The sequence below is a fragment of the Schistocerca serialis genome, chromosome 7, assembly GCF_023864345.2.
Source record: "Schistocerca serialis cubense isolate TAMUIC-IGC-003099 chromosome 7, iqSchSeri2.2, whole genome shotgun sequence".
NCBI classification, from domain to species: Eukaryota; Metazoa; Arthropoda; class Insecta; order Orthoptera; family Acrididae; genus Schistocerca; species Schistocerca serialis.
In genome coordinates, this window is record NC_064644.1 from 198,161,921 (window position 1) to 198,186,700 (window position 24,780).

The 24,780-nt window shown below is 45.0% G+C and overlaps 1 protein-coding gene across 1 annotated transcript in view; it reads left to right on the forward strand.

The window, feature by feature from the left end:
* The first annotated feature begins 2,661 nt into the window (after window positions 1–2,661).
* Window positions 2,662–24,780, forward strand: part of LOC126412973 (uncharacterized) — a 44,718-nt gene continuing 22,599 nt past the window's right edge. The window contains exons 1-2 of the mRNA XM_050082865.1: window positions 2,662–2,696; window positions 7,686–7,983. Of these exons, the coding sequence (XP_049938822.1) occupies window positions 2,662–2,696; window positions 7,686–7,983 (333 nt within the window). The remainder of the gene's footprint in view (window positions 2,697–7,685; window positions 7,984–24,780) is intronic.

The window sequence follows — 24,780 nt, forward strand, 5'->3', positions numbered from 1 at the left end:
CCCACACGGTCGCAGAACCGTCTCAGCCTCTGATTCAGACCCTCCACTCGGCTCTGTACCAAAGGTCCGCAGTCAGTCCTGTCGACGATGCTGCAGATGGTGAGCTCTGCTTTCATCCCGCTAGCGAGACTGGCAGTCTTCACCAAATCAGATAGCCGCCGGAAGCCAGAGAGGATTTCCTCCGATCCATAGCGACACACATCATTGGTGCCGATATGAGCGACCACCTGCAGATGGGTGCACCCTGTACCCTTCATGGCATCCGGAAGGACCCTTTCCACATCTGGAATGACTCCCCCCGGTATGCACACGGAGTGCACATTGGTTTTCTTCCCCTCTCTTGCTGCCATATCCCTAAGGGGCCCCATTACGCGCCTGACGTTGGAGCTTCCAACTACCAGTAAGCCCAACCTCTGCGACCGCCCGGATCTTGCAGACAGAGGGGCAACCTCTGGAACAGGACAAGAGCCATGTCAGGCCGAAGATCAGTATCAGCCTGAGACAGAGGCTGAAACTGGTTCGTCAGACAAACTGGAGAGGCCTTCCGTTCAGCCCTCCGGAATGTCTTTCGCCCCCTGCCACACCTTGAGACGACCTCCCACTCTACCACAGGTGAGGGATCAGCCTCAATGCGGGCAGTATCCCGGGTAACCACAGTCGTAGTCCGATCGGGGGATGCGTGGGACGAGCTGGCCGTCCCCGACAAACCGCCATCCGGAACCCCTCAGTGATGCCCATTGGCAACAGCCTCAAGCTGTGTGACCGAAGCCAACACTGCCTGAAGCTGGGAGCGAAGGGATGCCAACTCAGCCTGCATCCGAACACAGCAGTTGCAGTCCCTATCCATTCTAAAAACTGTTGTGCAAAGAACGTCTGAACTAATTTACAGAGAGCGCAAACAAATCGACACAAAATTTAAACGGTTATTAAAATACAAGATTGCCTAGTAAATGCAGTAATGCTGCTACTTGCGCACTGCTGACACACTGCTCGGCGGCGGAAGGAGACTACGCGATTTTACACTATTCAGGTACTAAAACGCGATGCTACAACTCTCAAATACTATAATACGCCCGAAATTTATGAATTAAACAATGCAAGTACCAAAAACACGCAAAGAAATTAAGAATTAAACTATGTAACAAATGAGTGAGCTAGGAGTATACGACTTGCTGCTGCAGCTGCTTATCCAACGGCGGCAGGGAGCACACTGACTGTGACCAACCGACACTGGCCGTTCAAAACAAAAACAGAAGACAAACGACTACGCGAATTTACACTATTCAGGTACTAAAACGCTGCTTATCCAACGTGGTTGGCAGGGAACGATTGAAACCGATATAGAGGAGAGTTTCAGGCATCCAGGAACACTATCTGGTATTTGTTTTTGTTCAAGAATGTTGGATCAATTCAGTTTTATCCTGAATCGTTTCTGGTGGTCATTAATGATTAACTGTTTCTTCAGTGGTTAGGAGTTTGGACTGCGTTGCGCTCAGTTGTGTAGTGTGTAACATTATGAGTTGGACTTTGATGTTTAATTATTTCTATAGGTAGGATTATGTATCCCACTGCGCTTAGCTGTTTGATGGGAAGTTTTTTTAGTGGATCCCTCTTGCGTTCCAGGATAGTAGTCCTTTAGTCAGATGCAGTATTAAATATTAGTCAGATGCAGAATTAAATATTAGTCAAATGCCGTACAGATACAATGACGTCACTCTTTTCGCAGATGACGTATTAATCTAGAGTAAAGTACTGACGGATAAGACAGATCTAGATAAGATTTCAAAGTTGCGCGACGATTGGCAACTCATCTCAAATATTCGTAAATGTAAAACTGTCTGTTTCACAAAACTTCAGTATCAGTGAATCACAACTTGAATCAACTCATACAAATAGCTTGGTGTAACACTTTGTAGGAAAACTGAGTGATCACATAGGTCCAGACGCAGGTTAACAATGTGACAGACTCTGATACTGGAAAACTACACTCTGTCTACGAAAGAGATTCTTTTTTTTTAAAAAAAAAAAGTGCAACCCATCGTAGAATATTACTCAAATGTGTACGATCCATACCAAATAGGAACATCAAGAGTAAAGAAACGTATAAATTGTCATAGTTCCGTTTCACCTGTGGGAGAGCGTTATGGAGATGTTAAAAACCTGAAGTGTGTCAGATGCTTCAAGACTGATGAAAGGTGTTCCGCGAAACACTACTTAAAAAGTTACAATAACCAGCAGTAAGTGAGACATGTACTACAGTCACTTCGTATCGCCGTCTTAGGGACTGAAGAAAGGGAGGTGAAGACTAAGAAGACTAACTGCAGCTTACACAAGCGTATTTAAGCAAACAGAAGCACTTAAGCGTTCTTCACGCGTTCTGCACGCGAGCGGAACACGAGGAGATTCTAATAAGGCATGAAAATATAAGTACCCTCCTCCATGCGCTTCACAGTGGTTTATAGAGAACAGATTCAGATTTAGATTTAGATTTCCATCCTACTCTGAACTGCCATCGAGGCGTACCAAAGTGAACAATCAGCCTTTGAGAGCTGTTTTTTCTTATCTTATCAAGTGAAGATAAGGTAAGCGAACAAATAACACCGCACCTCCTAGGACAGGACAGTAACTTTCAACTGCACGCAGCAGCAAATTCCTGCAAGAATGCAGGTGATGCAGACTCTCAGCATGTCAACCAGGTAAGCTGCTGTTTCTCATCGCGTTTTCATACTGTGTTGCCAATATTCACTGCTTTTATAGTAGCTTTCCGTGACCTCTGGGTAGAAAAGAGGTGTCTTCACTTTATTAAGTTGTCTTCTACAATATTAAGCTTGTGTTTGTTGACTGGTTCGCCTGAGTGAACGCCTCTCTAGAGAGACTCATGCGGAGACATGTAATATTGTCTTTTCGAAGTTTCAGTAATGTTGTTATTACTTTGCTGCTAGAAATAAATCCTCTTCATAAGTACCGTAAAATTTTGTATAAGCGTTTTAACAATTTGATACCTGGAACTGAAATTGGCTTAAAGATGTGAAGAGTAACGGTTTTTTGCTTTTCCCCCACAGATTTCACTTTATTTACGATTTTTCGGTAATGGTATAGGAAATAACAGCCAGCAGTATTCTTTTAGTTTTTCTATTGCACTTATTCATATTGTCGAATATCTGTTCTAATTAATTTCGTTACAATAACACTGTAGACGGCGCCGAAAGGCCACAAAAAAGAAACAACTCATTTGAAAGTATGAAACTGATATACTAAATACGGTAAGCGGTTTGCATAACATGCTTGTCCATCATTATTTTCAATTTTTTACCCTTCTGTTTTTATAGGCAAGTAAATTATCTACAACATTTTTTTGCCTGTTCGTCAGAAAAGAAAAACCATACACTACAGACAAAAAGAAAAAAATAAAATAAAATTCAACATCAATGCTTGAATTCTGGGGTAATAAAAGAAGTGGCACCCAACAATACCTCTTTTTACATTTTCTGTTGCACTGATTCATATTAACGAATCTGTTCTAATTAGTTTACCTTCAAGGACATTGTGTAGGAAACTGTCCATACAGACTTAGATACGCACAAGGATTTGAGCACCTGCATAAAGTGGAGAAAATTAATGGACTGTCATGTATAAATTTTATTTGCACATTAACATAACACCAGGACGTACACACTGACTGGCAGTTTACTCAAACACACTTGCAACCTTATTTAGTACTTGTCTCGTAAAAACACGGCCATAAATCGGCAGAAATTTTCTTTACAATATAAGACATTATAATACCTCGCTTCGATGTTTCTCAGCCTATAAAGTGGCTTATATCAGTATGAAATTTACAAAATTATACATTTGTTGTACATACCTATGAAAAGTAACTCGTCTTCGTCTCACGTACTTCTCTTTACGTCAGTAGCAATGACAATACTGCACCAAACCTGTTACCAAAAGTAAAGCTTGCAGAAACGTATATAAAACAAGGTGAATATGTGTAATATACAAGTTTCGCTATTACTGCAAACTATAGACAAGCAGCGTTGTCCCAAAATCACGTGACTAGCTCGGGCTGATGTTGAAAAATTCGGAGTAGGCCATGCTCACTCCGTAAATATACAGGGTGTTCGGAAATTTCTGTTACACACTTCTAGGAGTTGTAGAGGGGAGTGAGTAGATAATATTTTGAACTGGAACCCATGTCCGGAAACACATCGTTTCCGTGCTACAACCATTTGAAAACATGTTGGTAACGCGACCACTTTCACAAGTGACTGATTGGGCGCGACCCAGTACATCACTTGTTTTTCGATTCCACTCATTAATGGTCAAAGAAATTGATCGTGTAGTCGTCGATGAGTTCCTTTCGACGTAATGCAGTACGGCCTCTTCCAATATGGATGTGAGGGGTCTCCTTGGAACATTAGAGTCATGCCTGTCGACGGTGAAGGTACCATTTCTCGAAGCCGTTCCGTAACTATGGCGAGGAGGGTATGCAACGGAGTTAGACGTTGTGGAGAACGATCTTGATAAAGGCGACGATCAGCTCTTCCAGCTTCAGAAGGATCATGTCAGTGTATTCTGCAAACGCGTACTCAACCATATTGCTCTAACACCCACAGACACCTGAATGAGGCTAGAACCAGGTCAGAGAGGTAGGGTAGACGTCAAATGACTTTAACCGATCCGATGTAACCACCCCCCACCATGGCTATTCTGTTTCATACCTGCCTAGCAAATATGTTTTCAACGGCTGCAGTACGGAAACGGCACGTCTCTGGACATAGGTTCCTGATCAAAATATTATGTACTTACTCCCTTCTAAAAGTCCTATTAGTTTGTAATGGAAATTTCCGAACCTTCTGTACGTACCTTACGCCTGTAACCTCTGACCAGATTTCTGCGGTAGTTGTCGGTCTATTTGTCTGTCACACAATCTTGCAGTCTTTTGGAAGGAACCTATTCTTCCTGTCCCACAGTTGTCCTGAGTCCATATCGTTACAATTCGTTTTGCGGCCATTAAATTACAGCCAACTGTCTGTGCGATCTACCGTTATGATGCTTCCACCTCCTACAAGCCAATGATTCGAACTTTCTCGGGGTCCTAAAGCTACATCTGCACGTCTTCTGCTCATCCTTTGTTGATATCTCTACATAAAAACTTTCAGTAATCTTTGACGCTCCCAGTAGCCATTACGCATCACCACCAATTTTAGGATTCCGCTCCTAAACCGGAGAAAAGGAACCATTATAGGATCGCTTTCTTGTCCGTTCGTCTGTCTCATTGCCCGACTGTTAAAAAGACTTTTCCTCAAGAACAGGTACGCGTATCCAGTTGAAATTTAAGCAACATGCTAAGGTCTACTGTCCCTTGGTGCTGTAAGACACTGCAGCTCCTAAGTCAATGCAGTGAAAAGATACCGCCATTTATGTAAAATATTTTCATACTCGCAAACTCAGTCATCAAAATCTATAGGGTAGTTCCCGTTGATCTAGAATCATGCAATTGGGTAAAAATCAGGGCTTACGGTAGAACTAAAGCAAAAAGTTCGAAAATCGTTAATTTGCGAAAAACATTGTCATTTGTTATCTGACTGGCTGTCCGTCCATCTGTTAAGACCCCTTTTTCACAGGAACGGTTAGGCGTATCATATTAAAAATTATGCCACATAATAGGGTTTATGGTCCCTTGACGGTGTAAAGAACGCAAGCTTCCAAGCCAATGTCGTCAAAAGACAGGGCCATATTTTGAAACTTGCAAAGCCACTTATCAAAACTTGTAGGGAACTTTCCTACTACGTAGTATCATGAAATAGGACAACAAGTGTAGTCTATGCATAACATAATAAATGCGATCTTTGTCAGTTAGGTACAGTGGTCTGCTCCTCAGCGATAAGAAATTAAGATGATAGAACAGGAGGATCACTACAAACTATTTCACATCAGCCTTCGACTTTTGGAATGTGCTGACATGACAGTTTTTGATGAACAGAGAGGGGAGGGAGGGGAGGACAAAATAGACTAACGAAGGGGGAGGACTTGTTTACAGAGAGAGGGGGAGGAGAAATGGACAGGTGGAGGGAGGGCAGTAGATGGACAGGGAGAGGGTGGAGGTGGCGATGGGCAACAGGAGGGTGGAGGTGGAGATGTGTGAAGCATATGTAATCCACGAGCAGGCAGGCGAACACATGGGCCATGAAAATTGCTACACCAAGAAGAAATGCAGATGATAAACGGGTATTCATTGGATAAATATATTATACTAGAACTCACATGTGATTACATTTTCACGTAATTTCGGAGCATAGATCCTGAGAAATCAGTACTCCGAACAACCACATCTGGCCGTAATAACGGCCTTGATACGCCTGGGCATTGAGTCAAACAGAGCAGGGATGGCGTGTACAGGTACAGCTGTCCATGCAGCTTCAACACGATACCACAGTTGATCAAGAGTAGTGACTGGCGTATTGTCACGAGCCAGTTGCTAGGCCACCATTGACCAGACGTTTTCAGTTGGTGAGAGATCCGGAGAACGTCATGGCCAGGGCAGCAGTCGAACATTTTCTGTATCCAGAAGGCCCGTACAGGACCTGAAACACGGGGTCGTGCATTATCCTGTTGAAATGTAGGATTTCGCAGGGATCGAATGAAGGGTAGAGCCACGGGTCGCAACACATCTGAAATGTAACGTCCACTGTTCAAAGTGCCGTCAATGCGAACAAGAGGTGACGGAGACGTGTAACCAGTGACACCCCATACCATCACGCCGGGTGATACGCCAGTATGGCGATGACGAATACACAATTCCAATGTACGTTCACCGCCATGTCGCCAAACACGAATGAGACCATCATGATGCTGTAAACAGAACCTGGATTCATCCGAAAAAATGACGTTTTGCCATTCGTGCACCCACGTTCGTCGTTGAGTACACCATCGCAGGTGCTCCTGTCTGTGATGCAGCGTCAAAGGTAACCGCAGCCACGGTCTCCGGGCTGATAGTCCGTGCTGCTGCAAACGTCGTCGAACCGTTCGTGCAGATGGTCGTTGTCTTGCAAACGTCCCCATCTGTTGACTCAGGGATCGAGACGTGGCCGCACGCTTCGTTACAGCCATGCGGATAATATGCCTGTCATCTTGACTGCTAGTGATACGAGGACCTTGGGATCCAGCACGGCGTTCCGTATTACCCTCCTGAACGCACCGATTCCATATTCTGCTAACAGTCATTGGATCTCGACCAACGCGAGCAGCAATGTTGCGATACGATAAACCGCAATCGCGATTTCTCCTCCTCACACGAGGCATCACAACAACGTTTCACCAGGCAACGCCGGTCAACTGCTGTTTGTGTATGAGAAATCGGTTGGTAACTTTCCTCATGTCAGCACATTGTAGGTGTCGCCACCGATGCCAACCTTATGTGAATGCTCTGAAAAACTTATCATTTGCATATCACAGCATCTTCTTCCTGTCGGTTAAATTTCGCGTCTGTAGCACGTCATCTTCGTGGTGTAGCAATTTTAATGGCCAGTAGTGTGGTAGGGGGTATCTCATGACTGTTGTCGGCTCGGTGTATCTCACCGGCTGAAATAAACAGTGGCGAATGGATGGACGTGCGCCTAACAGATTTATTGAAAAGTAATATTGACGTGTTAGCTGAGTGTGTGGAACGGCACGTGTTGCAGGGCGTGCGTGGTGACGCTGCTGTTGGGGCAGTGCTACCTCCCGCTGCGGCCTGTGGCGGCGGCGCCTTCCGCGGCGGCCGCCATAGACGAGCAGTGGCTGTGCGCGCCCGGATGCTGGTGCTCGCGGGACGGCCTGTCGACCGAATGCCTGGGGGTGACGCCGCAGCCGTCGGCGCTGCCCGCGGGCCTGCTGGCTCTCAGCGTCAGGGCGCACCAGCTGCGCGAACTGCGCAACGACACCTTCGCGGCGCTGCCGATGCTGCAGCAGCTCGACCTCTCGGACGGCCGAATTTCTGAAGTGAGTATACAGCATGCGCGGAGTTCGGAAATTTCCGTTACAAACTGCTAGGGAGTGAGAACACACAGGGTGTCCCAAAAAGAATGACCCGATTTTAACTCGTAATAACATTGAGACAAATGTCACTTGGTAACTGAAACAGCTCTAGATGTAATCGGCATGGTCTAAGTTTCAGAAAAAATCCGCTAGATGTCGCTACGGGTGCTGACCTGGAGCGTGCATAATGACACGATTTTAACGTGTAATAATATTGACACATGTCACTTGGTAACAGAAACAACGCTAGATGTAATCGGCATGGTCTAGAGTTTCAGAAAAACTCCGCTAGATGTCGCTACGGGTGCTCACCTGGAGCGGGCAGAATGACCCGATTTTAACTTGTAATAATATTGACACATGTCACTAGGTAACTGAAACAACGCTAGATGTAATCGGCATGGTCTAGAGTTTCAGAAAAAATCCGCTAGATGTCGCTACGGGTGCTGACCTGGAGCGTGCATAATGACACGATTTTAACGTGTAATAATATTGACACAAATGTCACTTGGTAACAGAAACAACGCTAGATGTAATCGGCATGGTCTAGAGTTTCAGAAAAACTCCGCTAGATGTCGCTACGGGTGCTCACCTGGAGCGGGCAGAATGACCCGATTTTAACTTGTAATAATATTGACACATGTCACTAGGTAACTGAAACAACGCTAGATGTAATCGGCACGGTCTAGAGTTTCAGAAAAAATCCGCTAGATGTCGCTACGGGTGCTGACCTGGAGCGTGCATAATGACACGATTTTAACGTGTAATAATATTGACACAAATGTCACTTGGTAACTGAAACAGCGCTAGATGTAATCGGCATGGTCTAGAGTTTCAGAAAAACTCCGCTAGATGTCGCTACGGGTGCTCACCTGGAGCGGGCAGAATGACCCGATTTTAACTTGTAATAATATTGACACATGTCACTAGGTAACTGAAACAACGCTAGATGTAATCGGCATGGTCTAGAGTTTCAGAAAAAATCCGCTAGATGTCGCTACGGGTGCTCACCTGGAGCGTGCATAATGACACGATTTTAACGCGTAATAATATTGACACAAATGTCACTTGGTAACTGAAACAGCGCTAGATGTAATCGGCATGGTCTAGAGTTTCAGAAAAATTCCGCTAGATGTCGCTACGGGTGCTCACCTGGAGCGGGCAGAATGACCCAATTTTAACTTGTAATAATATTGACACATGTCACTAGGTAACTGAAACAGCGCTAGATGTAATCGGCATGGTCTAGAGTTTCAGAAAAAATCCGCTAGATGTCGCTACGAGTGCTGACCTGCAGCGTGCAGCCAGTCTCATGCAATATGGCGTCCGCGCAACAGAAAGCGTATTGTGTTATTGAATTTAGTCGTACTCAATCAGTGATTGCAGTTCTTCCTGTGGGGATATGTTAAACAATGTGTTTACGTTGCTCCCTTACCTCGTGATGTTGATGAACTAAAAACAAGAATATCAGCTGCTTTAGCTTCAGTGACAGAAGACACCTTACACTCAGTTTTGGATGAATTCGGCTATCGGCTAGATGTCGTCCATGCCGCCAATGGAGGAAGTATTGAACATTTATGATGGATTTTTATAAACTTCTGTTTTTTCTGAGTAATTTAGTATGCAATTTGCTGGTGTTAAGCCCTTGTTCCCAATAAATACACTACTGTTTAAATTTGCTGCACCACGAAGATGACGTGCTACAGAAGCGAAATTTAACCGATAGCAAGAAGATGCTGTGATATGCAAATGATTAGCCTTTCAGAGTATTCACATAAGGTTGGTGCCTGTGGCGACACCTACATCGTTCTGACATGAGGAAAGTTTCCAACCGATTTCTCGTACACAAACAGCAGTGGACCGGCGTTGCCTGGTGAAACGTTGTTGTTGTGCCTCGTGTCAGGAGGAGAAATGCGTACCATCACGTTTCCGACTTTGATAAATGTCGGAATGTAGCCTATGACGATTCCGGTTTATCGTATCGCGACATTAATCCTCGCGTTGGTCGAGATCCAATGACTGTTAGCAGAATATGGAATCGGTGGGTTCAGCAGGGTAATACGGAACGCCGTGCTGGATCCCAACGGCCTCGTGTCACTATCAGTCGAGATGACAGGCATCTTATCCACACGGCTGTAACGGATCGTACAGCCACGTCTCGATCCCTGAATCAACAGACGAACCTGGGTGCACGAATGGCAGAACGTCATTTTTTCGAATGAACCCAGGTTCTGTTTACAGCATCATGATGATCGCATCCGTGTTTGGCGACATCGCGGTGAATGCACATTGTAAGCATGTATTCGTCATCGCCATACTGGCATGTCACCAGGCGTGATGGTATGGGGTGTGGCTAGTTATACGTCTCGGTCACCTCATGTTCGCATTGACGGCACTTTGAACAGTGGACGTTACATTTCAGATGTGTTACGACCCGTGGCTCTACCCTTCATTCGATCCCTGCGAAACCCTACATTTCAGCAGGATAATGCACGATTGCATGTTGTAGGTCCTGTACGGGCCATTCTGGATACAGAAAATGTTCGACTGCTGCCCTGGCCAGCACATTCTCCAGATCTCTCACCAATTGAAAACGTCTGGTCAATGGTGGCCGAGCAACTGGCTTGTCGCAATACGCCAGTCACTACTCTTGATGAACTGTGGTATCGTGTTGAAGCTGCATGGACAGCTGTACCTGTACACGCCATCCCTGCTCTGCTCGACTCAATGCCCAGGCGTATCAGGACCGTTATTACGGCCAGAGGTGGTTGTACTGGGTACTGATTTCTTACGTTCTATGCACCCAAACTGCGTGAAAATGTAATCACATGTCAGTTCTAGTGTAGTATATTTGTCCAATGAATATCAGTTTATCATCTGCATTTCTTCTTGGTGTAGCAACTTTAATGGCCAGGACTCTTTTTGGGACACCCTGTATTTTGAGTAGGAATCCATGTCCAAAAACGTCTCCCATCAATGCTAAATAGCATCAAAGCTATAGGCGCCGGGGCTTGTAAATGTATGTATACATGATGAACATTAATAACACCGACAAACTGCAGGGACGCATTACCGACTGTAAATTGAGGAAAAAAGTCCTATTAACATGTGTGTGGAAATGCATTGTGGCCGCAGTAGGTGGCACTTAAGAATGAAAGCTCCGCTGACAACATGCCATGTGTTCCTCGTGTGTTGCATGCTGTGTGGTTGACACAGCGTACTGTAAGCAGCAGAATCGTCCAGTATTCATGTCGGAGACGAGCCGAGATGGTGTTTGTGTACGGCCAAGCAGATGGAAACGGTCGAGAGGCGGCATTACGTTTAATAAAAATGGCTTCATCAAGCTCCATAACCTTTATCTATGGGCAACTGTCATTCCTCGGGGAGTGGTTGAGCCGTCTCTTCAGCATCAAAGTGTGGACAGGGGTTGTTGACGACCACATACTTGCACCGGCTATTATTCCACGGCGCCTCAACGGTGGAACGTACCTGGACTCCCTGCGAAATACTCTGCCTGGACTAGTTCATAATGTACCTTTGGCAATACGACAGGTTATGTGGCTTCTGCATGACAGAGCACCAACCCACTTACCGCGGAATGCTAGATTATCGCACTTAAACCGTTTTGATTTTTACCTCCGGGGGCTTTGGAAAGCATTGTGTATGCTGAATCAGTTCCTGATGTGCAGACCCTTCAGCAGCATGTTCACGACGTTTTTGACGCTATTCGGAGAGAGGCCGAAACGTGCGAAAGAGGGGGGCAATCTATGATGCAATGTGCATTGCATCCTGTGGAGGCCACTTTGAACACCTGTTGTGACGCAGATGTGATGTAGCTCTGTACTGTGTACCGGGACAATTTGTTGTGTTTGCACACACACTGTCCATTTCCGGACACACGTTCAGAGGATCTTTTTTCATCCATTTCCAGTGAGGAATCTGTCTCTGCAGTTTGTCGGTTGTATTAATGTTCACCATGTATACAGGGTGATTCTGTGATGATGGTGAAGCACAAATGTATCAATTTGAGGTGAGGGTCCCTGTATTGGAAACGACCAAGTCGAAATTTATAAACGAAAACCTTTCTGTGCAGAGTATGCAACTTTCAGAGTTAGTAGTACGGACCAAAACAAGAAAAGAATGGCCAATAATCATGCGGTCTAAAATGCATGCTTGAGGAGTGATGGGCACTCGTTCAGTAGAGGAAATGTGTTTCACACTAGCGAACATGAACAAGTGCTCATAACTCCTAAATCATCCATTTTAGAGCACATGTGAAACCTCTGAAAGTTGAATGCCCTATGTTCTAAGCAACAACAGTACAGATACATGTATTTCACTGTCAGAGATATCAGAATGACTGTTGATTGTAACTTAACGACTCGTTCGTTTCCGAGCCAAGTACCCTTACCTCAGATTCTTACGCGTATCCGTCTCCATCATCCTTGAAAGTTTGTAACATCGTCACGGATCGACCTTGTATATTAAAGGCACCGGCACCTACAATTTTGACGCTCTGCACTGACCTCGGATGACGTCTGCCATTATGGATTCCTATTCAAAACATTACGTACTCTCTCCCCTCTACAATTCCTAGAAATCTGTAACGGGAATTTCCGAACGCCGTGTATACTGCATGTCTGTAGCAAAGCACTGCACCCCACTACAGTGCCATAAATCGGGTATACTTTGACCGGTTTTCAAATACAGATGTGACTATCACAACTGTTTTTTCTAAGTTCTATGATATTTATTTTGGTGAACATAGGTGCTTTTGTGAAAGGACGACATACTAAACAGTACAGTGCATTTTCTAAAATGCTTAGAAAATAATGGGAAAAATTGTTGATGGTCAAAGTTAGCATGGATTTGGGGGTCTATTGGCTGGCCTTTACTTCTACAACAACTGTCAACTATCATTCACATTGTGGTCAAAGTTTCAAAAACACAATGAAACTTTGGCTACTCAGAAATAAAGGCATTAATCTAAATTCTTCTTAAGTGCTTTATGAAGCCTCATAAAAGAAAAAAAAAAACCTGGTACGCTGGTACAGTACGTGTCTTTAGTGTGCTCGATCATCATGTGTGCAATACCATACAGATAGCTCCAAATTTCGTTGCGGGCAATAACTGCAGTTTCACCCATCTTAAACCTCAATCCTCGTTTCAAAATATCTGGTGCAGTTAGAACTTAGGTTATCTTTTCTTCATTTATTTAGTAAATATCTGGCTCATGTCGCCAAACAAAGTTCATTCCTTCTTCCTGGAGATATTTGACATTATATGTTATACCTGATTCACTGTACGCATCAAAACTTGCAATTTGAGCAATATGTGACTGACATTTGTTCGTCCTTAGTTGTAGATACATTAACAATTATAAATGAGTCTCTGTCTATACACCGGTGGTTAATGTTTGTATTCCGTAGTTCCAATTGTCATTGGCATCAACATTTGTTAATAAATTATCCTGAGATAACAATGACCAATAGTCAAAATAACCCTGAAACCAAGAAAGCTGCACATGACCTCAGAAATCGTAATGTACTGGGAGATATATACATGACAACAAAAAACTAATCAGTGACTCGTTTTGAGAACTAATCAAGTAATGTACATGATATAGTTGAAAAAGCCGATGGCTTTGCAGTTAAATGATGCCGGTGGATTTTGCACAACCACATTTTAATAGAATTTTTAGTTTACAATCATAAGTCGCAACTGGTTCGCCAACTGTTGCACAAGGAAATCTGCACCACATGGCATCTAGCGTATGCTGATGGAACTTTACAGCCAAATAGTATACTACTAAATACCCAACAGAGATACAGCAGAGGGCTGTAAAACTTTTGGTGTATGAGTGGTCAAGTAACCACGGCGGTCACTATTTGCACATGCCTTTAGACATTCTAATAAGTTTCTTCATGTGGGGTGCCACACTCACAATCTTGTTAAAAGACAGTTTCATTTTCCAACTTGGCTGCTATGCAATTGCTGTTATTTATATCACACAATCAGCTGAATTCAGCAATGTGCCATTTTCAACTTCTTATCCCTATCGTCGTAATGTTACACCGTCGTCCTCTGTGGGCGTATGCAAATGGGCCTCTGTCAGTTAAATGTCCACTATATGATCAAAAATACCCTGGGACTCGCTGCTGACTCTTTCAATGATGTTTCTGAAAGTCTGTGGTGGAATGGCAGCAAATTCTTCCTCGCTGATGCAGTAATCTTAGAAGAACAATCGCGCTTCAGAAAGGGACGTTCGTGTAGTGATAACATAGTAAAAGAAGAGAAATCATTGAAAAACGTCGGGAAACGCATTTAGCGTTTATTGATTTTGAGAAAGCCTTTGATAGGGTAAAACGATCTCTTTTGTGGAAAATACTGGAACTAAAAAGTTTTCCGAAACATCTTATTAATATAATAAGGCGTCTATAGGTAAATAAAAAACAGTTGTAAGTTCTGGTTCGAAAATGAGTGTCATGTGAAATTTTAATAAATGAAAATGTTTGGCAAATGTGCAATCTGTCACCTATTTTATTCATTAATTCATAAATCGACGATCTAGTTATGGAGTGGAAAGATGAAATTCTCTTAGGGATTAAAATAGGATCTAGTGTATCATTAAATACTCTGTTATATGCTGATGGCCAGATCATTATACATGAAATAGGACATAATTGAGAAAGAGCAGTATCTAAATCGGGCCAAACAGCAGTACATTACAATTTAACTATACCTGCAAGTAAAACAAATGTAATGGTATTCAAAGGAAACCATCCAGTCAGATCGAAAATAATGAAGATGAGATAATATTAGGACAAGTAATCCACTTCAGTTATCTGGGATGTGATATTAGTTTTAACTATGACAAAGACATTGAGAGAAGGTTATTAAGTATCAAGCTATTTGCGGAACAATTGGAAGAACTCCAGGAAGAAAAACAAGAAAAGAAACACAAATGAAATTCTATAAAGTTATGGCTGTACCTACTCTTGTATATGGAATCATGGACAGTAACAGAAAAAGAAAAATCACGTTTACAATCACTAGAGATGAAGTACATGAAATATGTAAGAGGGTGTAATGAAATTGATAAAATAAGGAATGAAACAATAAGATGAGATATAAAAATCTTTTCAGTTAATGACAAGATAGGAGAGAACAGAATGAAATGGAAGTATCATGTTGGCAGAACGACAGAAAACAGATAATGAATCAACGGTCGGAGAGAACTAGAGAGACCTAGTAAGAGATTGATGGATGGATGGATGGATGGATGGATGGATGGAGAGAGAGAGAGAGAGAGAGAGAGAGAGAGAGAGAGAGAGAGAGGAATAGGTGTTTACAGCACCGAATCAAGTCGAAACCAGAGAGGGTAGTAATGTTTAACATTGGGGTCTGTGGTGAAGTCAGCGTTCTAAATTATCCCAAAGGTCCTCCATTGGGTTCAGGTAGGAACTCTGGGCAGGTTAGTCCATTTCATGAATTTTATCGTCGACAAGCTGTTGCCTCACGGATGCTGCTTTATGACAGAGTGCATCGGCATGCTGCCACAAACAATCACAATTGGCCTGATCACATTTTGTTCTTTTATGACAGTAAAGCGGTTTTAGCACTAATGAGTGATCTTAAAAACAGTATCTTGATACGAAAGTAACGTGTCAAGTTGTCATCTAGTATACACGGTGGCCAATTAAAATACTGTCGTCCACAGTGTGTACAGACTGACTAGGTGTGAAAGCCGTTTGCCTTAAACAACTCCCATATCTGAAACAACTTCTAACTGGTTAGGCCCAACTACACTATGTGATCAAAAGTATCCGTACACCTGGCTGAAAATGACTTAGTTCGTGGTGCCCTCCATCGGTAATTCTGGAATTAAATATGGTGTTGGCCCACCCTTTGCATTGATGACAGCTTCCGCTCTTGCAGACATACGTCCAGTCAGCTGCTGGAAGGTTTCTTTGGAAATAGGAGCCCATTCTTCGAAAATTGCTGCGCTGAGAAGAGGTATCGATGTCGGCCGGTGAGGCCTGGCAAGAAGTCGCCGTCCCAAACCTTCCCGAAGATGCTCTATAGGATTCAGGCCAGTACATTACAGGGATGTTATTGTCGTGTAACCTTCCGCCACAGGTCGTGCATTATGAATAGGTGCTTGATCGTATTGAAAGATGCAATCGCCATCCCTGAATTGCTCTTCAACAGTGGGAAGCAAGAAGATGCTTATAACATCAATGTAGGCTTGTGCTACGATAGTGCCACGCAAAACAACAAGGGGTGCAAGCCCCCTCCATGAAAAACACGGCCTCACCATGACACCACCGCCTCCGAATTTTACTGTTGGCACTACACACGCTGGCAGATAACTTTCACCGGGCATTCGCCATACCCACACCCTTCCGTTGGATCGCCACATTGTGTACCGTGATTCGTCACCCCACTCAACGCTTTTCCACTGTTCAATCGTCCAATGTTTACGCTCCTTACACCAAGTGAGGCGTAGTTTTGCATGTACCGGCGTGCTTATGAACAGCCGTTCGAACATGAAATCCAGGTTTTCTCATCTCCCGCCTAACTGTCATAGTACTTGCAGTGGATCGTGATGCAGTTTGAAATTGCTGTGTGATGGTCTGGATGGATGTCTGCCTATTACGCATTACGACCCTCTTCAAATGTCGGCGGTCTCTGTCAGTCAACAGACGAGGTCGGCCTGTACGCTTTTGTGCTGTACGTGTCCCTTCACGTTTCCACTTTACTATCGTATCGGAAACAGTCAGTGGACCTAGGGATGTTTAGGAGTGTGCAGATCTCGCGTACAGACGTATGACAAGTTGCACCTAATCACATGACCACGTTCGAAGTTCGTGAGTTCCGCAGAGCGCCCCATTCTGCTCTCTCACCATGTCTAATGACTACTGAGGTCGCTGATGTGGAGTACCTGGCAGTAGGTGACAGCACAATGCTCCTAACGTGAAAGACGTATGTTTCTGTGGATGTCCGCATACTTTTGATCACGTAGTGTACCTTCAAGAAATCCATACACGACATACTTCTTCGGTATTCTTACATGATGTCCGCGTATGGTATGGTTTAACTAACGGAGCCATTGGTGAGTTAGTGACGAACGGCAGTAATGCACGTAAAAGTCTTCCCACCTTCTAGTGTCATAGTACAGGGAAAAGTGGCAAAGACGTCGGCCACTGCTACACAATACTTCTTCGGCCGTTTATTCTGCTACTTTCAACCCATTAAAGAGACACTAGCAACAACACAAGAGAGATGACATTACTGTTAGCCCAGATGTCCGTACCTGTTTTAATGATTTAATCCGCATAAGACAATTTTAAACCATAGCGGAATGTCATTGTCAAATTGATCGATCGTCTGTCATCATCATTAAATAATTGTACCATAGAACAAGGAATATTATTCATTTTGTGTGTACTACTGGATACTATATGCAAGTTCAAAAACATTTCTTTCATCGTGGTTTTCTGCCATTCGTCACAGGTTACAACCAGGAATGCTGATACGCTGATACGTCTTACTCTCGGCAGTTCCAGTTCTAACACAAGTCCTTCGAAGGAAAATAACACAGAAACGAAATAAACATCTCTGTACAAAGGATTTGACAGTTTTACATATAAAAAAGTGGCTTTGAGCACTATGGGACTTAACATCTGAGGTCATCAGTCCCCTAGAACTTAGAACTACTTAAACCTAACCAACCTAAGGACAGCACACACATCCATGCCCGAGGCAGGATTCGAACCTGCGACCGTAGCGGTCACGCGGTTCCAGACTGAAGCGCCTAGAACCGCTCGGCCACACCGGCCGGCAGTTTTACATAAGAAAAAGCGGTAAAACTTAATTATTCTAAGCGTTCTGTTGAGAACTGCGCTTAAGCTTATTTCCAAAAAAATTTTCTTCAGTGTTCCATGCTAGTTTTTTTTAACAGGATGGTGTTATTACTTTGCCGTTCTTAAATGTTACAGATTTCAAGAAATATATTAGACGTATTGAGACAAGGTTAAACTTTTCCCGTTGAGCCGCTTTTTATCTCACTTGAGCTCAACAGATTACAAGTGTTATCTGTGGTCACGCCTAAACCGCGTGATAAAGCGTATATCTGAAAAGGAAAACGTTGTCTCAGCCTACTTGTCGCATTTAAAGAAAAACTGCAGCAACCTGCAGAATTTTTCATACATTTGCATAAAATGCTACCCAGTTTTCTGTTATCTCTTAATTCTCAAGGTATAACTTTTCCAAGAAAGTCCATTTGTAAAAGTCTCGTACAGGACTGTATAAGAGGCACGAGACACAGAATTTTATGCAGATAGACACGAGCCTTGTTTCACACAAAATACAGTACCTGAAAGTTTGGCTACCGCATGTCCCATCGAGTCCCATAGAAATGTAATTTGTTGTGCGTTCATATAGTAATCAGCTTTTTCAACAAAAGTGGTTTTCCATTTTGGTCAGCACAAATAATGTCATCACATCTTTCAAGGGGTGGTCCAAAAGCGTCGGTTTATTTCCCCTTACAAGAAAAACGATTTTTAAAACGGGAATTTTACGCGCTCATTCGATAAAGGGGCCCCAAACTAGTCTACAGCGATGTTCGTTTCATCCATATGTATTAACTTGAACATTAAATCACAATGAATACCCAGCACTACAGCAGCGACTGAGCAGCGCTGCCGCATGGCGGTAGCAGAAAGCGCGGGACAGGGCGCTACCGAGTCGCTTCTCATTCCTCGTGTTTCAGTGTTACTGTTAATGCATATGGATAAAACTAATATAGCACCAGACTAATCTGGGACCGCTCTGTCGAATGGGCACACTAAATTCCGCTTTAAAATCATGTTGCTCGTAACGGAAAACAAACTGACGCTCTCCGTCGCATGATAAAGTGAAGGACAGTATTTTTTTGGCCTGATTCCAGTTACACGTTGCAAAAAGGAAATTGCAGGTATCTGCCTAAATGTCAGAGAAATTTAACCTGACGACTCGTGGGAGGGACATCCTGTATATATCGTATTTAGTTACAGTTGTATACTGTGTATTGAACCGGGGACCTAGAAACGACGGAGAGACTTCGTCCCGGCATAGCCCTCAGTGGTTCACAACCCCACAACAGGCCACAGCAGTCCACTCGCCCCACCGCCGCCCCACACCGAACCCAGGTTTATTGTGCGGTGTTTCCCAGTGGACCCCCCCCCCCCCCCTTCCCACTTCACCTACCTCCTAGGAACGTCTCAGACCAGACGTGTGTAACCCCAAATGTCTGCGTGGTAGAGTAACTGTGGTGTACGTGTACGTGGAGACAGTGTTTGCGCAGCAGGCGCAGACATAGTGTAACTGATATGAAGATGGCATCTGTTCTATCTTCATAAAGTTAAGGCGAACCGACCATTGACCTTCTTCTTGTGTGCGGATGGACACGTATTGCCCGAACTCTTACGGTATTTTTTGGTAAAGTTATCGAATTTCCTCCAGAGGGACTGCCTGCCAAATTCTGTCCAGCTGGTGTGTCAGATCGTCAAAATCGCTAGCTGGCTGGAGGGTCCTGCACATGTTGTTGTTATGGTCTTCAGTCCTGAGATTGGTTTGATGCAGCTCTCCATGCTGCTCTATCCTGTGCAAGCTTCTTCATCTCCCAGTACCTACTGCAAGCTACATCCTTCTGAATCTGCTTAGTGTATTCATCTCTTGGCCTTCCTCTGCGATTTTTACCCTCCACGCCGCCCTCCGATACTAAATTGGTGATCCCTTGAGGCCTTAGAACAGAACATGTCCTATCAACCGATCACTTCTTCTAGTCCTGTTCAATACCTCCTCATTAGTTATGTGATCTAACCATTCTTCTGTAGCACCACATTTCTCTTCTTGTCCAAACTATTTATCGTCCACGTTTCACTTCCATACATGGCTACACTCCAACAAATACTTTCAGAAACGACTTCCTGACACTTAAATCTATACTCAAAAAATGGTTCAAATGGCTCTGAGCACTATGGGACATAACATTTGAGGTCATCAATCCCCTAGTACTCAGAACTACTTAAACCTAACTAACCTAAGGACATCACACACGTCCATGCCCGAGGCAAGATTCGAACTTGCGACCGTAGCAGTCGCCCGGTTCCGGACTGAAGCGCCTAGATCCGCTCGGCCACCGCGGCCGGCTAAATCTATACTCGATGTTAACAAATTTCTCTTCTTCAGAAACGCTTTCCTTGCCATTGCCAGTCTACATTTTATATCCTCTCTACTGCGGCCATCATTAGTTATTTTGCTCCCAAATAGCAAAACTCCTTTACTACTTTAAGTGTCTCATTTCCTAATCTAATTCCCTCAGCATCACCCGACTTAATTCGACTACATTCCATTATCCTCGTTTTGCTTTTGTTGATGTTCATCTTATATTCTCCTTTCAAGACAGTGTCCATTCCATTCGACTGCTCTTCCAAGTCCTTTGCTGTCTCTGACAGAATTGCAATGTCATCGGCGAACCTCAAAGTTTTTATTTCTTCTCCATGGATTTTAATACCTACTCCGAATTTTTCTTTTGTTTCCTTCACTGCTGGTCCTGCACATAATGTTCCAAATGTATCCACATGGGGAGAGATCCGGCGACTTTGCTAACCAAGGTAGGGCTTGGCTAACAGAAGTGCAAGCAGTAGAAAATCTCGCCGCGCATTGTTACGACAGAATTGAAAATTCACTTTCAAAAATCTAGCCTCATTCGGGTTTTAGGTGCAACAAGCATGTTTTCTGTGAATTCTTTTCGCGCCACATATACACTCCTGGAAATGGAAAAAAGAACACATTGACACCGGTGTGTCAGACCCACCATACTTGCTCCGGACACTGCGAGAGGGCTGTACAAGCAATGATCACACGCACGTCACAGCGGACACACCAGGAACCGCGGTGTTGGCCGTCGAATGGCGCTAGCTGCGCAGCATTTGTGCACCGCCGCCGTCAGTGTCAGCCAGTTTGCCGTGGCATACGGAGCTCCATCGTAGTCTTTAACACTGGTAGCATGCCGCGACAGCGTGGACGTGAACCGTATGTGCAGTTGACGGACTTTGAGCGAGGGCGTATAGTGGGCATGCGGGAGGCCGGGTGGACGTACCGCCGAATTGCTCAACACGTGGGGCGTGAGGTCTCCACAGTACATCGATGTTGTCGCCAGTGGTCGGCGGAAGGTGCACGTGCCCGTCGACCTGGGACCGGACCGCAGCGACGCACGGATGCACGCCAAGACCGTAGGATCCTACGCAGTGCCGTAGGGGACCGCACCGCCACTTCCCAGCAAATTAGGGACACTGTTGCTCCTGGGGTATCGGCGAGGACCATTCGCAACCGTCTCCATGAAGCTGGGCTACGGTCCCGCACACCGTTAGGCCGTCTTCCGCTCACGCCCCAACATCGTGCAGCCCGCCTCCAGTGGTGTCGCGACAGGCGTGAATGGAGGGACGAATGGAGACGTGTCGTCTTCAGCGATGAGAGTCGCTTCTGCCTTGGTGCCAATGATGGTCGTATGCGTGTTTGGCGCCGTGCAGGTGAGCGCCACAATCAGGACTGCATACGACCGAGGCACACAGGGCCAACACCCGGCATCATGGTGTGGGGAGCGATCTCCTACACTGGCCGTACACCACTGGTGATCGTCGAGGGGACACTGAATAGTGCACGGTACATCCAAACCGTCATCGAACCCATCGTTCTACCATTCCTAGACCGGCAAGAGAACTTGCTGTTCCAGCAGGACAATGCACATCCACATGTATCCCGTGCCACCCAACGTGCTCTAGAAGGTGTACGTCAACTACCCTGGCCAGCAAGATCTCCGGATCTGTCCCCCATTGAGCATGTTTGGGACTGGATGAAGCGTCGTCTCACGCGGTCTGCACGTCCAGCACGAACGCTGGTCCAACTGAGGCGCCAGGTGGAAATGGCATGGCAAGCCGTTCCACAGGACTACATCCAGCATCTCTACGATCGTCTCCATGGGAGAATAGCAGCCTGCATTGCTGCGAAAGGTGGATATACACTGTACTAGTGCCGACATTGTGCATGCTCTGTTGCCTGTGTCTATGTGCCTGTGGTTCTGTCAATGTGATCATGTGATGTATCTGACCCCAGGAATGTGTCAATAAAGTTTCCCCTATCTGGGACAATGAATTCACAGTGTTCTTATTTCAATTTCCAGGAGTGTATGATTCAAACTCAGTTCGAAGCAGGAGTCATCACTGAAGGTAATTGTACTCGTCAATCAGATTCCAGGCCGAAGACGTCTCTGGAGACTCTCCTTACAGCGGTGAAATACCAACCAGGCTGCCACCCGTCATACGGCCCGACAACCAGGACTGATGGTCTGGCGTGGCTCTTTATTTCATAGCACGACCCCTTTGATTGTCATCCATGGCACGCTTACGGTACAGCGGTACAGCGGTACAGCGGCCGTATCCTATGCCCCGTTTTGTTACTCTTCATGGCAAGCCATCCTGGGCTTACACTTAGGAAAGACAATGCCTGCCCGTATACGACGAGTGTCTCTACTGCTTGTCTTCGTAATTGCCATGCCCAACCTTGGCCAGCAATGTTGTCGGATATTTCCTCAGTTGAGAACATTTGGAGCATTATGCGCAGGGCCCTCCAACCAGCTCAGGACAATGACGATCTAATTCCCGAATTGGACAGGACGATATCCAACAACATTACCAATCAATACCAAGCCAAATAACTGCTTGCGTAAGGGCCAGAGATAGATGACCTGCTTAGTTTCTATCGAACAACTCATCCAATTTTTCTGAAATTATAATCATCTGTTTTTCTGTACTTGTATATCACATCTATCGACTCCTTCGGCTAATTCCTTTGTGGTGCATCAGTTTTCGTTCAAAAAATGGTTCAACTGGCTCTGAGCACTATGGGACTTCACATCTGATGTCATCAGTCCCCTAGAACTCAGAACTACTTAAACCTAACTAACCTAAGGACATAACACACATCCATGCCCGAGGCACCGTAGCAGTCGAGCGGTTACAGACTGAAGCACCTAGAACCGCTCGGCCATATCGGCCAGCCGGATTTCCCTCAGCTGGAAGGGTTTTGTCGATAGTTTTTGCACCAGACCATCACAGTTAGGAAAATTCTGTCATCCGTCGTCATTACGTTTAATAGAACTGGCTTCATCAAGCTGCATAATCGTTATCTATGGGCAACAGACAGTCCTCGGGTAGTAGTTGAGGTGTCTCTCCAGCATCAAAGTGTGGGCAGGGATTCTTGGCGACCACATACTTGCACCCGTTATTATTCCACAGCCCCTCGACGGTGGAACGTACCTGGACTCTCTGTGAAATACGCTACCTGGGCTAGTTGAGAATGTACCTTTGGCAATACTACATGAGCACCACCCCACTTCCACATTACAGTTCGCCGACACCTCAACACCATCTTTCCCGGACGCTCGATAGAACGCGAAGGCCCTTTACCATGGAATGCTAGATTATCGCACTTAAACCCTTTTGATTTTTATCTACAGGGGGTTTGGAAAGCGTTGTGTAGGCTGAACCAGTTCCTGATGTGCAGACCCTTCAGCAGCGTGTTCACGACGCTTCTGACGCTATTCGGAGAAAGGCTGAAACGTGCGAAAGAGTGCGGCAATCTACGATGCAATGTGCATGGCATCCAGTGAAGGTCATTTCAAAAATGGTTCAAATGGTTCTGAGTACTATGGGACTTAACATCTATGGTCATCAGTCCCCTAGCACTTAGAACTACTTGAACCTAACTAACCTAAGGACATCACACAACACCCAGTCATCACGAGGCACAGAAAAACCCTACCCCGCCGGGAATCGAACCCGGGAACCCGGGCGCGGGAAGCGAGAACGCTACCACACGACCACGAGCTGCGGACGAAGGTCACTTAGAACACTTAGTTTTGTACTGTATTCCAGGACAATTTGTTGGCCATTTCTGGACACATGCTCATAGGATCTTTTCATGACATTATCTTTCTACTAGCTAACAAAAGACGCCATGTTGTCCTGACCTATCTCGATGCAGAGGATGTGCAACCGATACACTGGCCAGCCCATTCTCCAGATCTGTCACCCATTGAAAACATCTGGCCGTGGATTGCCGAGAGATGGCACACCACCACTCGCAGGCTCTATGGTTGACGAACTCGTGACATAGAGTTGAAGTAGCTGGAATGACGTGACCACACATGTCACCTGAGCTCAGTTCTACTCGACACCAGCTAGATTAGAAGCACTGTTTTTACAAGAGTTGGCAGCACCCTGCAGTATATGATCGTAAGGATCGGGACACCTGTTCGTGGACACTAACATGTGGCGCAGCAGCCCTTCGCTTGTACGATGACTTGAACTCTGCTGGGGACGCTTTCATCGAGGTCTGTGCATGTCTGAAGAAGAAACACAGTAGATTCTTCCTCAGGAGCTGAAACCAGAGGAAGTACTGATGTTGGACGCTGGGGCCTGCAGCGAATTCGACGTACTAACCCATCCCAAAGGCGTTCCATTTGGCTCAGGTCGTGACTCTGGGCAACCAGACCACTTCAGGAATGTTGTTGTCCACAAACCACTGCCTCAAAGATGTTAGTGTCTGAGAGAGTGCATTGCTATGCTGATACAGTCATCGTCTACGAACTGTTCTGCAGAAAACATCCCACACGATACCACCTGCTGCGTACTTCACTGTTGGCACTACAGATTA